Source organism: Synchiropus splendidus, chromosome 18, assembly GCF_027744825.2.
Source record: "Synchiropus splendidus isolate RoL2022-P1 chromosome 18, RoL_Sspl_1.0, whole genome shotgun sequence".
NCBI lineage: Eukaryota > Metazoa > Chordata > Actinopteri > Syngnathiformes > Callionymidae > Synchiropus > Synchiropus splendidus.
The window spans coordinates 12986830-13003756 of record NC_071351.1 but is presented as its reverse complement, the minus strand read 5'-3'; the positions used below and the strand labels follow the sequence as shown (position 1 = coordinate 13003756).

Here is a 16927-nt window from a genome sequence, read left to right as displayed (position 1 = left end):
TCGCTGGAAAACTAAATTAAGATGAACAATTATTGCTGTTAATAAGAATAATAAATATTATTATTTGCCCTGAGGGTTGCTGTTTACTACAAAGAAAAAGCTTAACAGCAACATAACTGACAAAGCTGCGAGGCAATGAGTAAAGTATTAGCAAGAATGAATCGTAACATGAAGCCTTTTGGTCCATTCCATATTTTATAAATCGCAAGGAATCTTCGCCGGAACATTAACAATTTATGCAGGAACCTTTTTATAGTTCATTGCCCTTGAGATTTATAATATGATTCGCATTAAGACTTCAAGGAAAAAAAAAACTTGAAGATCTAATAAATGACAATAAAAAAATTTAGCTGCGACTGTCCATTAAAAGAGGCGCCGCTGCGTTCAAACATGTCAAATGTCACGGGACGTGATTCACTCACATCGAGAAGTGAACAGTCATCTCCATTCAGTGTGAGGACATTTTCCTTGGGGTGTAATGAGAAAGTGATACTAGATTTGTGATGAATGATGACCAGCACTCCAGGAAGTGACAGATGATTCGAGCCAGAACTGCGCATAGCTGTGCAACAATTATGAAGCAGAGATTAATGAAGTCCATTGTCGGAATGTTCTCGATCAATTCACTGACCAGTCTGACTGTAAAACAAGAGCAGTCACCCATTTGTGACCTTGATTTATGAGCGACATCCCCCACATCATTGTTTCCACTTTCGACCCAGATCAAGTCCCTGGATTTGCACGAGTGATGGCGTGGTTAAAGATGGATCAAGAAGGTAAAGATTTCATTCGTTTTTCAGCCCAAGTGCTGCCTGCATTGTGAGGAACAAAATAGCACGCACCTGAGATATGCGTGGAAATAAGGGGCGATAAAAAGAGAATCCTTCAAGACAGAGGTTTCTCCTCTACGCTCCGACGATCCCCATTGAAATTGATTCCTATTCCTCTGGAGATCTCCCACTGTTCCTCTTATCCTTCTCCGTCCTGCCTCTATTACATACCTGTCCGGAGAATGAATGATCTACACATTACCCATGAGTACCACTGACCGCTACACGCATCAGCAACTTCCAGCGATCGGGGACTAAACAGGCACACCACGGAGAAGCAGGTGAGGAAGACAGAGATAGAGAGAGGAAGCTGTGTGTGGGAAGGCAGACGAACAATACAACAAGGAAGCAAAATGCTGGGTGTTTTCTTTTCTGATGTGGTCAAGATGCATATGAAAACTCTTATTTTGACTGTCCCTCTTCGAATGAAAGCCCTTAAAGAGAGGCAATAAAGACAGATCGTGGAACCTGTAATCCTTTCCAGAGAGTTCCTCGCTGATCTCCACGGGGAACGGAGTCACTGCAGCGCGTGAAAAAAGCAGAAACTCTAATGAATGGAGCCCTTTATGTGGGCCTGTATCGCAAGGTATTACCGACTGAGTGGAAGCGCAACACACCCAGAGCTTTGTTTCAACAAAGGTGATCCCTGGAGGCACGGAGTGGAGGCCAGGAGAGTTGGGGAACAAAGAGAGGAGCTCATCCTTGACTGGTCTCAGCGCTATAAGGAAGCCCTCAAACACCACTGACAGAAGGAGCATTACTGTGGAAGGAAGCAGTAAAATCTCACAATAACAACATCCACTGGGAGGCATCAACCTAGTGAAACTCTACTCCGCTTTTATGTGTGTCGATTATGGGACTGAAATGTGTCTTTTATTTGGGGAATTGAACCATTAGATGCAATATCACAGTTTACAAGAGGGGGGGCTGGCGCTGGAGCTGATCCTAGCTGACCTTGAAAGGTTGAGCCCAAACTGGTCATGAGTACAGAGTGGATAGCCCAGTATTTGGGGATAGGAGGTGGAGCTTCAACCCAGGATTCGATGCCTAGAGTAAAGACGTTATGCTCCACAAAAAGACTGAGACATGTTCAGAAGTGGATGGAGATCACCCCCTGGACAGAGGAGCTCTTTGCCACACATATATCAACAGAGGAATCTCCTCAGTAGTGAGGTATTGCCTCAGGACTACTGTCACCGATGGGCTTCAACGTTGAGCAGTGACTGAAAAATACTCCTGTGTGGATCACCCCAGTCATCTCTAAGCGACTCAGAGCAGAGATGCTTTCTTACATCAGTCTGGAGCCACCTTAAATGACTAGAAAACCCATGCATACAAAGCAGATAAAAAAAAAAAAAAACCTGCCTAAGTGATGACATTATTAGAATCTGTTCCTGTAATTGTTGCAGCGCCTTCCTGTGCGTCAGTACTGCAGGCAGTGGAGAACTGGAGCCAGTCTCAACGCTCAGTTCCTCAACTCAGCAGGCTCCGAGAGCAGCTACGCTCCCCCGACGCTGCCTGATGGCTTTAATTGGTCTCCGCTGGCTCCAAGCGTACGGCGAGATTCCTCCTTACTAATAAACTCAGCTTCAACCTGAGGGATCCGTCCTGACTGCACAACCATGCATACACTGTAAGTAAACTCGCGGTATTTAGCTTACGCCTACACACACGGGTCTGTCTTTGAATTCACCCCAGAGCTGTTCGCACTTGCACCAGCGCCTGTTACGTTACGACCATTTACAAATGGACAACAATGAAAAAATTAAAACAATGGCCTGGCGTTTTCATTTCTAATACGCATTTTCAACGGCCACTCCGCTTTCTCCTTCCCAACCACGCAACAGTAAATTTAAATCAAATTTCAAGTGCAACAAGTTAATCGGATCGATGGTTCAGGGCCTAGGGGATTGGGGGGCACATATACATCGAGACCCGCTCGCAATGTCGGGGTGAGAGTACATGAATCGGATCAATACATCATTTGCTTCATGTATATTCAGCAGGAATACATTGCATGTGGTGAAATTCAATAAAATCTGGACATTGATCTGGCAAGTGAGAGAACAACAAGCTAGTGCCTGACTGTAGAGGTGTGTAGGAACAAGGGTGGACAGGTCAATCCCACAGTTGGCCAACGTGGCGCCAGCTAATTCCTACAGAACCACCTGTAAATGGTAGTATTTCATTGGACAGCAGATTCCGTTTCATTGAACGCCAGTAAGCTAGTAACACAAACTGTCCTGAATCTCGACCGACTCACAACACAAGGAGCGGTCCGATTCCCCTTTTCAAACACAAATGTTAATCTGCTTTCCCCTTTTTTTAAACCAAAATTTTAGTCAAATCTCTACTTGCTTGACTTTAACATGCTTTGTTGATGTAGTTTTCGCTATGCCTTTTGTTTATTATGACTAGTGGGCCACATAAAAAAATTCAACAGGCCGGATTTGGCCCATGGGCCGTGCGTTCGACACATGGCTCACAGTGAAGGACTTCAGAGGAGTGCAAGAACACTTCAATGGAGCCCAGTTTCTAATTGAAGGCATTGCACTGCGATTGTAAGAAGTGCAAAAAGACAATGTTTGACTGACAAGTTCTGTCCACAAAACAGAACGCTTTGCCACCAGCTGACATGCTAATTGCTGCGTTCTGCGCTCATGTTTAGCATCAGATTCATGGAAGCGCCGTAGGTATCACGTACAGTCGGAGACCCATCTAATTAGAGCCACATTTCCATATGGAGCTCAAACAGGAGCGGCAGGTATTGCATTCCGCCGGTGCTAAACAGTGTTTGATTTCATAGATTTCCCCATGAATTATTGATGTTTGCCGTGCAAACACTCCAAACTTGCTCCCTCTGTGCTGGTGGATGATCATTTTCTTCAGTCAAAGTCATTTCCTCGACCACTCCTGATGCAGGTAACACCTTAAATTGGTAGGTTTTGCTCAGCAAGGCTTTCAAATTCGCTGAGTGTGTTGTTTGGTGTTCCGCTCTTTTCTTTTTGAAGAGCTGCCAGCTTTGTGCTCAATGAATGTCTGCTAAGAAAGTCGTTCCTTCATCTTCCATTTCAAGGTAGATACTTTCACTCCTCGGAGCAGAAAAAGCAACAGTATATGAACAAGATGAAGGCTTGCAACTTAGGGCACGGACAAAACACGAGCATCAATCCATGAGATCAAAGCATAAAGAGAGACTGGCAGTTGCCTGTCTACTATAAGACATAAACATGTCTGGCCTTTGCTGCTGCCCTCCGAAGAGAAACGCTAAATCAGTGCTGCCGGCGACTGGTTCGTGCAGAAAGAGCCCAGAGATTCCAAGAGGAAATAAAGGAGTTCCGGGAGCTCCCCAGGGGCAGTTGCGAGTCCCGGTACTTGTCAAATGAGGACTTCGCTGGTGCCATACAGCATGATCCACAAACACACAAACCAGCTGCTTCAATTTCGTGTTGGAGGCGCCGCAGGGCTCAGCATCATGACCAATGTTTTCCATCCAGACCCAGCGCCACTTGTTTTATAGTCCTTTATCCCCATAATAACTTTGACAGGTTTCATAAAAGTGTCGAGAAGCCCGGCTCACAAGTCACCTTAAATCAGGCTAACATAGCACAGCATAGCCGCTGAGAGTTCCTCAAGTTGAGAGAAGCCGCTGCTTTTCCTCTTGTTTGTCTCTGTTACCACTTTGTACCAAACAAAACTCTGCCACATCGGAACAACAACCCCGCTGCCCTGATCTGGCTCCTCACCTCTCACCAACCTGATTGAGGAGTTGCAGTATTAACCATGAAAAATAAAGGTGTGTTTTCAACGAATAAACAGAGCAGCTCCAGAGTCTGCAGACAAGTGAAGGGTTGACCTCAGGGCCACCTGAGAATGAATCAAATGACCCTGAAGAAGATGAATGGGCCGTGGCTCGGGATCCACAGCAAATATAAAGCACAAGTTCTCCTGTACCTCGCCTCCATTTTTTGAGCCATCAACGTACCGAGGATGATTTATTTACTCTCGTCTTCCAATCCCTGTCCGCACCCCTCTGTTTTAGCCTGCTGAGCCAATTGAAGCAGGCCAAATCCCTGTTCCTCACCGTCCAACATGGATGTTGTCCTGCTGGGTGCAATATGCCACCCGTTTCTCTGGCAGTGCCCGCCTTGTCGAGCCAGCAGCCCAACTGTGGTGTCTTGTCAGTAAACAAACAAAGGTGTATCATTCATCTCAAAGACTTGGAACAGGTATCCCGGAGACTTCAAATTGGACATTGTGGCAAAAATGGTTCTGATGCTTCACGGCGGTGTTGACAGGCCTCTTTCAAGCCGAGATTGACTTTTAATCTCTAAATCCTTGCTGTGATCTCTTGTTCTCAACCAAAGGAATAGCACTATTTCACTGCACGCTGAGGCAGATATGTCCTGAAGGTTGAAAACGACAAATGCCTGCAATATAAGTTCTATTCTAGTTCACTAAAATGGTGTGGCATCATCATTTCATGATCTATGAAGGCAGAAATCCAAGAACAGACTAAAAATGCCAGGATGAAATCTATTTCCAACTGGTTAAGAGAGTTTTTAGAAACCCACAAGCATGTTTTAAGAAACTCACTGTCGCCAGACTCCAATTCCTTTAGCTGAACCAAAGCCGTGCCAGATGAAGCATGTAAATAAAATGAGACAAACGTGATAAATTATTTATTCCATCTCAATTTCCTTTCCATCTAAATGAGCCTGGACTAAATACATTACACAAGTCTGCATTAAATAAACCTGGATTAAACAAGATTGAATTAAACAAGTCTGGATTGGAACCCACATTTATACAAGCCTGGATTAAACAAACCTATATTGAACAAGACTGAATTTAAAACTAGATTCAATAAACCTGGATTACACAAAACTGAATTAAACAAACCTGCATTAAATAAACCTGGTTTAGGAAAACCGGAATTAGAAAAAAATATTGAATAAACCTGGAATAAAAGAAACCAAGATTAAATAACACTGAATTAAATAAGCGTATAAAATAAATCTGGATTTAACAAGACTGAGATTGAATTAAACATGCCTGGATTAAAAAATAGAGTTGAGTCAATACATTTAAAAGAACTTAAGAATAATAACTAAACTTAAATAAACTTAAAACAACTGAGTAAACAAGCCTGAATTAAATAAATCAGGATTTAATTAAATAAACTTGGAATAAAAGAAAATGAATTACACAAACATGCATTAAATAAACCTGGATTAGAAAAGATGATTGAATAAACCTGGATCAAAAGAAACCACAATTAAATTAACCTGAATTAAATATAAGTGGATAAAATAAACCTGGATTTAACAAAGCTACATTAAAAACTAGATCCAATGAACATGGAATAAACAGGCCTGGATTAAATAAACCTGGATTAAACATGGCTGAATTAAACAGGGATGGATTAAATAAACCAGCAGGACTAAACATAATGGATAAAAAAAATGATTCAACAAACCTGAAATTTGTGATTTATTTTTTTAAAGTGTGAAAGAAATTCACATTCAAGACATGAATGATGCCAATGAATGATTCTGTATTCTTTCATATTGAGCTCAGCCAACAAGAGGCATCGTTGTCCTCCTGTCCTGTAACTCCATGAGCTGCACATCACTCGCAATGAGACACTCTCAAACAAACTCTTGAGATTCAAGTCCAACCAACAATCGTTGACATTTAAATTTGCTGTTGTAACTCAGAGATGGTGACGGGTAAAAGATCATGTTTTAATAATGGCTTTTGTGTCATGCACTCCCCTCGAGGTGGTTTAAAAAAAAAAGATAATGAAAGGCCAAAGTAATCATTATTCCCCTTTGCAGGGATCGGAGGAGAAACAGACCTAGTTAGCGACACAGTGTTGAAGAGAGAAAAGAAGCTGGACCATATAAGGCAAACCAATGACACTTGGGAGTCTCCAAACACTGCAACCATCCATGGCATCACTGAGTCCATTAGTCTGGCATTGACGCTCCGAACACGAGTTCATTCATGACTTAAATGAAACGGCAAAACATTCATCTCCCAAAGCAACAAAAGACGTGCTGAAAATATTACTATTCTTTTGACTCTTTTTGGGATGATATGCTCGGAGAATATTTGTTGGTATTTCTCTTTGCAGCAACGCCATTTCGCGTGATCAATCCAGCGCAGTGTTGGAGGAGAATCTCAGTGAAAGGAAAAGAGGGTCTTGTAGGGACAATGGTGGAAGAGGGAGTCTTAACTGGTTCTTTGAACTGCTCGATGAGATGTTGCGAGGAGGCGCCGAGCTGTGTTGCTCTTTTTTAAAGTGCCATCAACTTAATCCAGTGATAACCCAGCCACTGAGGGACGGGGCTGACTTCACTGGCCGTCATCGCTGAGCTGACTCGAGCTCACCTGACCTTATTCACAGGCCGAATTGAAACAGCCTGAACCTGTGTGTCCGAGGCGGCCGAGAGCAAAGAAGAGATTGAGCTGACAGAGAATTTTAAATGAGTTTAACAAGCAAAACAAACAATCAATTGGCTTTTTCTAAAGAGTCCCGATGGCGGAGCACCGCTGCCCCAAGTGTCTGACTCAGGTGGATCCAGCATCGACACCGACTTCTTCCCTGCCACACAAATCAGCTGCAAAGATTTTTCCTCATGAAGGATTCCAATGTTGCCTCTCGCCAGCACAGGTTTTTGGCTGGCTTGACTACAACCACACATCCCTCAGGGACGGCCCTTGACAAGTGCGATTCAGTTCAGGCCATTTGATAAATTTATAGCTGGCATTCTGAAAATGAAATGAGAAGGATGTCTTCAAGACTGTTTCTTGTGCAGGTGCCATAAATATCCTTCATTTGGTGGAGTGCATGAAAGTGCTGGGGAAGGAATTGAAAGGTGGTAAGTGAGATTCCTCCAAAGCAGAGAATTATCAGAGGATGAGTATTTATGGCGTCCAGGATCCGACTGCTTTCTTCCTTCAGCTCATATAGTCTCTCAGAGAAACTCTCAGCAGGTATTTAAGCAACATCAACTGGGGATACGACAAAAGCACTCAGAGAGGGCAAACCTCCACCGAGCAGCTCACATTTGAAATCTAGTCTCAGTGGTGAGTTTGGGGCTATTTTAAGCACCAATTGAGTTGTTTTGTCATATCAAGCCAACTCTTCTGTCTATTTTCACGTCCTGTAAAGTGCTTTGGTCAGCACTAACGCTGGAAATGTCGTATATGAGTACAGTTAACCTTGAATTTGGACGACTACCGGAATTATCATTGCTGAAAACTGCATTACTTCACATCCCCGATTTGCCTCACAAGAGGGTTGCATGGGCTCCTTGGCAAAGGTAATAATAATAATAATAATAATAATAAATAAAGGACATTTTATTTCACAAAATAAACCGTGAAATGACAAGCAATTGAAAGATAAGACGCACATTACACATTACATGCTGTTTTAAAAGAGCAATGGCCAGATCTGAGGTGAACATTTCGATATCTGAAAACAGTTTGGAAGAAACACTGGTGAGTCTCTTGTGCAAGCAGAGTGGGACAGCAGCGAGGGAAACTTGTTTTTTTACCCATTTTGACACCAAAACCATGTGTTTGGCTAAATTTAGCTTCCAAGACGAACATTATAGAAGGTAAACAGATGTTGATTTCTGTTGAGTTACAGGAATCAATGCAAGAAGGAAAGTCTGAAATGCGCACACATTTTAGGTCACATCTGTTTGGTCACATTCAACAGCCGCCTCTACTTTGAGCATCTGTGTTTCTCTCTTTGAGAAAGAGCTGACAGATGAAAACTGTCATATCACAATCGCAATCATAGGAACGTTGTAGCTCGTGGTCAAAGCATGAAATCAAAGCGTGCGCTGTAAACAATCCTGAATGTATCATTGAAAGTGGATGTAGAGCGTTTTCTCTTGCCCTACAACTGGGAGAATGACACAAGAGCTTCAGAGTCGACGGCGCCACCATGACAGCCATTTATAACAGCGAACGTTTAGCCCTGATACTTGCAATGATGGGTTGATATATCCAAACAAACAGATTGAAATAAGATGCATTGGATATTTACGAAGGCAGAAGTCCGACAACAGGCCTGACACTGGCTAGCCAACGCTAGGGAGCAGTAACTCACTCCTGGGATGATGTGGCCATATTTATCTTTGGCACATTCAGGAGCATATGTGAGCGCGGCAGAGGAAGGGATGATATACACCAAACAAGCCACCGCCCCCTCCTCCATTCATCAGAGAGCAAGGCTTTGGCAAGGCACATCACTTACCTTTATAGGGCTTCCTGACAGCACTGTACACTGCATAGTCATCAGATACTGTCGGTAGGAGCCGCACTAGTGTCGGGGACTTATGCAGCACTGACAAGGAAATTTGGATTGAAAGAGAATTTGGAAAGTCAAAGGTTGAATATTTATCAGTTCATTTATCTGTGGCCTCGAATGTCTGATCATTTGACTAACTTTGTTGTCCTGAAAATGTTCAATTTTATGTCTGTTCTATTGAAAATGATTTGCCTTCATATCCCACTTTATTGGTCAATTTTTTTCTCATAGTATTTTGAAAATATATTAAAAAAAATAAGGCTTAATGAGGTTCACAATTCTAGCTAACAGACAGGTGTTCAAATACTTATTTGCAGCAGCATCATACAAATAAATTGTTAAAAAATAATACATTGATTTTTTTTCAGATTCTGTCTCCCACAGTGGACAAACGCTTAGTTTCCACACTGTATTTGCTTCCAAATTGATTTTTAAAAATGACAAAAAAAAAAAAAAAACTGACAACACAGATGAAAAGCAAAGATGTTTGTTTAAAGGTTCTAAACACATGACTTTGGGGTGAACTTTCGTGATTCCTGGAGGAGAAAATGCATTTATATATGGACCAGTGGCAGAACTATTCTCTGCCTACAAATCTTTTTCAGGCACCGACAGTGTGTCGCAGGCACCAATGATTCATTCATTCTCATCATGACACAAAGCTCAGTGGCGGCTCAACACTGGACTGTCAGACTCAGGTGTGTGGAAAGCACTTGAACTCAGCCTCAGTGCCCGTGTGTGTGTTTGTGGCACGGATGTTTTGAAATGACTGAAATTGTCTCTTCTGAACTACTGATATCACTCTGCATTTTTTGTTTACAGCCCAACCACCTTTAAATAATCTTGTTCTTTAAAGTGGCGCTGTCCCTGGTGCTGAAATCCAGGTGGGAAGCCGAAGTCAAATAGTGGCTTCACACCACTATTTTCAATGAGAACTTAACAACCTTGAGAAATCAGAACTCATGTTCATGCAACATATGAACGCCACACAAGCACGGGGGAACACTAAAACTACACACGGCAAGGACACACGTTCACTCGAATCCCTGCGAGATTCTTTCTTACAATTGGGTTCAGCTTTGATTTAAGCAACTTTGATCATAAAAGAAGGGAGGGAACCTCTGACTTTCATTATATCCAGGAAGAGAGCTGCAGAGCATTTGGACTTTCCACCAAACCACATCGAAGACCGCAGCAAAGACACCACAAAACCCATCATCTAAGTAACCGTTGACAAAAACGTCTTTTTTAGCGAAGCGCAAGTCTATTTTCCAAAATCTAAATAAACGCGGCGAAGACAGACGCTCACCTTTCCTCACCTCATATTTCAAAACTGAGGAAAGTGCAGGGTAGTCAGGGAAGACAACATGAGAACACACACAAATGTAGACTGTGATCTCCACAATAGCTTGTTTGCTGCATAATTCCGCTTGAGTGTCGGTGGGTGGATGTGATTGACACCGCAATCAAACTTCTTTTTGGAAGCGAAACAAAAGACAGGATCAAATAATCACCATCAAAGATTTTCTTGTAAAATTACAAAGGCGCCCAGGTAATAAAGCCTTCTCTTACCTTTCTGTGATGACACGGCGGTGTCTGGAGATGAAAGAGAGAAGAAAGTCAGGGAAATGGATTCAACAGCAACACGTTTTGTTCTGGGTAAAATATACAAGAGGCTTCATGGGAATTTGTGCACAACACATGCATGTTTGATGATCAAAGGAACTGCGTAGATCATAAATTAGATATATCCTGACACCAAATATTAGACAAAGGGAAATAAAGTGAATGTACCTCAAACATCCCCACTGTGTTTAGAGAAGTGTCTGGAGCTCCCTCAGATTGTTGTTGTGGCCTCCTCACTGAGTCCCCTCACTACCTTTAATAAATTCAAACACTTTTTGACAGCTTTATAGTTTGCAGTCCAAAGCCTGGACCGCATTGTTCAGCTGGCTATGAGCCCAAAAAGCCCAAACCGCGGCGACACTGAAGAGTAATGATTGAATCCGGGTGGATTTGTGGCACACTGGCCTGCGAAAGCCTTAATCCTAAGCTTTGCCTAATTGTCAGCGTGAATATGCCGTCGGTGTTTATCAAATCACGACAGCGCGCACTGGACAGAGCATTTAGGGCTTTACACACTTTGTTATGCGAGGTGTTAAGAGTGGATTTTAGGAAATATTGAGGGCGTAGTTACAGTCCGATTGTCTGCTATGCAACTCGTCGGAGGCTTTTGCGAGTCCGGTCTAATCTGAGAGGCTTTAAATAATGAGTTAGTGAAGCACTTCCAAGACCCTGTGCTCTCAACCTTATCACAGAGAGAAAATCCTTGGTCCATTTCTGAGTGGACCAAAAGTCTCTTGACTCTTAGGTGAATAAATGCAGAGCTGCTTCTTAGTGTATGAACGCTGAACGGAAAAAGGATGTATTTGTTTAGTGGAAGATAAAGAAGATAGCCACCCTATATATATATATATATATATATATATATGTATATATATATATATATATATATTGTACAGTACAGTGGAGGCAAAAGTTTAGACACACTTCGTATTCAATTGCACAACTAGTTACATTGTGGCAGAAAAAACTATGAAGGAACACATGGAATTATGTAGTAAACATAGAAGTGTGTCATTACTCAAGACAAGTTTTATATTTTAGATTCTAAACATCCACCTTTTCCTTTACTTATGAGCTTCATGATGTAGTCACCTGATAAGGTTTTCCAACAGGTGATTAAAATAAAATAAAATAAAATAACTGAAGCCTCCTGCTATCATCTAAAATATGAAACATATTTGGAGTTATTCAACATTTTTTTCTTTGCAACATAATTCCATACATCCTGTGTCATATATCTGATGTCTTCAGTAGGTATCAATGCGGAAAGTAGTAAAGATAACGAAAAAACATAAACATCAGAAGGTGTGTCCAAACTTTTGGCCTGTAATGTACAAAGTTGAAACACTCGCTTCTGCAACACAATGAAAGTGGGGCTCCATAACTTCATAAACTACATCTCTACTAGGAAATGCTTGATATTGATGTTCAACTAAGGACACTAAACAGTTTTCATGACTACAAGTGAGTGGCAGCATTTGAAAAGGAGGGCTAAGTGGTGCGAGTTTGCAGTTAAGCAGCTCGGGGAGGGAACGTCGATGATGGGTGGCTTATGTGGATTTGTAGCATAAGTTGCAGGAAATATGGGAGCGACATGGCCACGTGCAAGGCTTTGAGTATCTCCCTTGCTGGTCGATATGACGGAAATATTGACATGTCTTGTTATCAAAGAACCAGGAGGCTCATTCAATGAATGTTAACATAAGTTAGAAATGCAAAGAACTCACTTACACTATGATCTTCTTTATTTTATTTACATTAACTAACTTTTTTTTAGCATTTGAGACTCAAACTTTTTTAGTCAAAATCGAGCACAAGGAAGCCAGACAGCAGCGGTCAGTGGAGACAGCTCATTAGCTTCACAATGCCTTGGTAAGCATAAAAAGCACTTTAAAATGAACCACAAACAACTGCTTGTATCCGATATTAGATAACCTGCACGCGTCTGTCTTTGAGAGAGGGAGGCATCAAGATGAACTTTCATGCACAAGATAACAAATCCAGGGTTGTTGTCAGACTAACAAAACTGCTGCGTTGCGAGAAAGAAAATGTACAATAAGTGTCTGTCAGCATGTATTCCGTCAGCACTCTTTTCGCTGTTTGGCACATTGTGAGCCATCTGTCGGACGTTTGCGTCAGAAAACAAAGCATCTTGTTCGGAAATTTCCTCTTTCATGTCAAGCACTGCTTTTTCCTTTTTAAACGTGTGGGTTTATATCAGAGAGACGAGCCTTTATTTCCACAGCATGTTTGATCCGGACTCACCTGGGGATGATCCCCATTCACCCTTCAATATCACCTGTTGAGCCGGACTATCTGCGCTGATGAAAATAGGCAGCTATTAGAAACCTGACCTGTGAAGTCGAGACCTCGCCGCCAACCTGCTCAGCTCAGCTTTTAATTACAGGCAGATATTGGGTTCAATAAAAGTCCCATCATGAAGTGAGTGCGAGCTTATCATCAAACGACAATTGAAGAGGACTTTAAATGAAAAAAAAAAACAAAAAAAAAAAAGACGCCTTGATGAGCTTATAGTCGGCAGTGGTTGAAAAAAGCATATTCTGTTTGTCATATTTTGCGCTTATTATTGTGTCACTCAACTTTCAAAGCGTTGTGTGTGATGCAGTGAGAGCGCCGTTGGTAAATTCCTCAACTAAGGCGCAGATCTCGACTTGTAAAGGTTCCTTTTATCCTCCGATCTTTCAAATCGATCGGCTTCAAAGAGCTCCTTCCTGCAGGAAGAGTTTTAAGTTGTGTGTTGTTGTGTGCAATTTATTTAGCCTCGAGGAGATTTTGGACTTCAATGCAATCCTTTGCATGACTTGGTAACCCCTTTGGTGCCGTCTGCTTTTGAACCATAATCCCTTCACACCCAAAATTAACTCCTACAAGGGCATGTGGAGTTCCTTCTCAGCAGAGAAATCTGTCTCTGGAACTCCCTTTGAGCAGGACGTCAATACAAACATATAGCTAGAAACACTTGAACTGCTGCACTGCAGGATGGGACTAGATGTGGGAGCGCTTTCTTGAAAGTACCTCCGGCACGGTGACATCATTTGAGCCGACCAAAAACCTACACAAACCAGTTGCCATCACAACCGACGTTTGTACACAGCAGGCGGAAGAGCCGAAACAAAGATGCGCTTCTCAGAGATGAAGAACGGAAGACAAAACACAATGGTATGTTTTAATTCGTTGAGAGCAGCGCTTGCTCTTCTGCTACCTACTGCACAGGGAGTACTGCCTTCTTGCTCATTACGTACTAATGAGTTGTCTATTAATGAAAATGGAAAGCATTTATTTTGCCGGCACAAAGGGTTCAGCTGGATTAATTACTGCACTACAGCAACAAAATGAAAACGGTAAGTGCAGCATCACTCTTGTGTGGCACATTACCCATTAACCAACTGTTATCAAGGCCTGGAGAATGGTGCAGTGACACAGTAGGAGCACAAACTATTTGCAGAGGCACCAAAAACTTGAACCACCTTATGGATATTCTGCTCACGCTTCGCCCTTTGCTTATTTTGCCCTTAACTTTTCTGTTGCGGTCAGGCAAACAGTTGTTTTCCAGTTCTACTCCCAAATGTGCCACAGATCGTGTCATAAAAACCAGAGTAAAGCAAGCTTGTATCTGCAACACATTGTCATGGCAACTGCTTCACATAAATCCTATGAAACGTACCTTGCTGTTGGATCAACACCAATAATCTCCCAAGCCTTTTCTCAAGTATTTTTAGGACCTCAATTGACAGCCACTCTAAAGGAACTGGATCCAAGCTGAGCAGAACCAGACGCCTTTTAAATTAATATCGCAAAAATAATCGGTTGCCGTAATGCGGTTGCGACACAAACGCTGATCGCAGAACGGCCTTCTGTACCATCGGGTTCTCCTTGGAGAGGTCAGTGTGAGGAGAACCACTGAGGGGTGTGCAAACTCTGGCAGATGGTTCTTGATCAGATATTAGAGGCTGGGCAAAAGGGTCATCTGGCCGAATGTGTCCTGCTCTGCCTGGGGAAAACAACCCCATCTGAACCTTCGGCTCTGGTTCCAGCAGGGTGAGACAAATAGTCGGCACCAGACTTCCGGAACACTCACCAGGATTCTTGCTGATGGCATTCAAGTTCATAGGATAATGGGTTTGTCTCCCAAAATAATGCTGTTAATGTGTTGCTTTTAAACCGGCTTTCTATGAATGGAGATCTGCGAGAACACGGACACACATTAAGGAGCCAACTACACTTGCACTGAGATTATGGCCATCCAATGGACGCATATAAATAAATAGATAAATCCTATCCTGCTGAGTGAACGCCTCAGTCGGAGTCCTATTTATCCATTTCTTGGGGACGTTTGAAGTGTCACATGGCAGTTTCACATATGACCTTCGGTTGAAGTGGCTATTCATCAGTCACCACTGCCGCGCACAAATCAGACGCTGGATGAAAAGTCGGCTGAGCGTTACCCTTCATCCATCCACAGACACATTTTCCAAATTCCTGGATGCTGCTTTTACTCCTCTAACCTTGCCATTTTTTTTCTTGTATCAACAACATCGCCAACATGTGAAAGTGCTTCATGTTAAAGGTAAAACCTTTAAGGTGTTTGGAGAAGTCAAAGTGTTTATTATCGGAACTGTACTGCCCTGGCTTGGCCAAACCATCCAAGGTACTGTCATGTTTCAATGGTTCACTCAAGGCCCTCAAATTGGGGAAATCCATTTCATATATTGTGTAATACACCATTTAATATACTTTATTAAATATAATACTGTTCAATTTTCATTTCCCCTACCTGCTTGAATTGTTGCAGTACACTATGGGTTATATAGCAGGTTACAAGTGGTAGAAAAACTATTTTAAGAAGAGTATATGGCAACAACAAGGGTTAGACCCACCGGCTTGTTCCACCACTTGAACTCATGCCTCTTATCACAATTATTTTGTCAGGGATTTTTTTTTTATTATGGTGTCTTTCCAGTTGAAATCACTTCCCTAACATTTATATGATGCTGGCTGCCTTCAAATGAGACCTTTTTATTCCAGATGACATCACAAATAGTAGTCATTTTCATGAAAATAATAATGCATTCAAACTCTATATAATAATTATGTTAATATAGTCATTCCAGACCTTTGTTTCTCACTTTATTTCCTTAAGTTTTAGGATTATTTTGGGGTTTAAAATAAACTTTAGCTGGGGTTCATGAAAATACTGTTGAAGAAGCAGAACAGGAACTGGAGCTGAACTGAACAGGAACTGAACTGAAGTGTCAGGTGCAGCTTTACATGTTTGTTTGCCTGTCTCTTGCATCACGCTCGATGAAACCCTCAATTACCACAGTTGTCTTGTGACTAAATGGCTACATTTGCATGCATTAGCATCGAGAATTCTCCGAATAATGCGGCTCAGACGCCGTGTTTGTTTCAGGATTTTTTCGATGACTTATGCAAGCAGAATCGCTGAGACAACAAATGATGCAAACTCCTGTTAAATGGCAACAATTTCAGTATTGACTGTTGTTCAGCTACTTAAAAAAAAATAGCCACATTTCATTTCTTTCCAACTATGAAAACTTGGCGCAGCGGGTAATTTTAGTCGCCACATTAAACTGTTCTCACATGCGCGTTAGACTGTGCCGGCGTATCCAGAAGTGCAGCTCCCGCTTTTAAGCAAATGACAGTTGAGTCAACTCAAATGTGGACAGTTGGCTCAGTAATTGCAGAAAGCTGTAGAAACATTGTCATTAACAAGGTCCTTTGAAATGCAATTAGACCCACTCTCATTGCTCACAGCTGTAAGCAGCCGCATTTTCACAAAACAGAGACCAGCCTAAAGAAAGCAGCCGCGCATGCTGAGGAACCGGGGGGAGTTCGGGTTGGACCGTAATGTTATCTGATGGGTTGATATTGGCACTCACTGGACATGAATTATACAAACTGAAAACGTCTCTGGATGCTTGATCAGAGGTGACAGGAAGGAAGTGCCGGATGCCAGCGACGGTTAAAGGGGTCATGATTATACCGCAACACCTATTCGATTCTAGAACAGTCCTCGAGATGGAGAAGCGGGATGGGCTCACAATTTAGTGAAGGAGGATGAGGTCGCCGTTACAAGAATGATAGGCATCGCTGTCAG

General features: G+C 42.2%; 1 protein-coding gene across 8 annotated transcripts in view; it reads right to left on the bottom strand.

The window, feature by feature from the left end:
- Window positions 1-16927, bottom strand: part of LOC128749131 (cadherin-4-like) — a 247847-nt gene that overhangs the window by 82678 nt on the left and 148242 nt on the right. For 7 of the 8 annotated variants that reach the window (XM_053848402.1, XM_053848404.1, XM_053848403.1 and 4 more), the window contains one exon: window positions 10735-10758. Coding sequence is in view for 2 of the 8 variants with exons in the window: in XM_053848399.1 (XP_053704374.1) it covers window positions 10735-10758 (24 nt within the window). In the remaining 6 variants the exon portion in view is untranslated. Of the gene's footprint in view, window positions 1-10734; window positions 10759-10956; window positions 10988-16927 lie in introns of those variants that run through there. The other variant, XM_053848405.1, reaches the window with a different exon arrangement.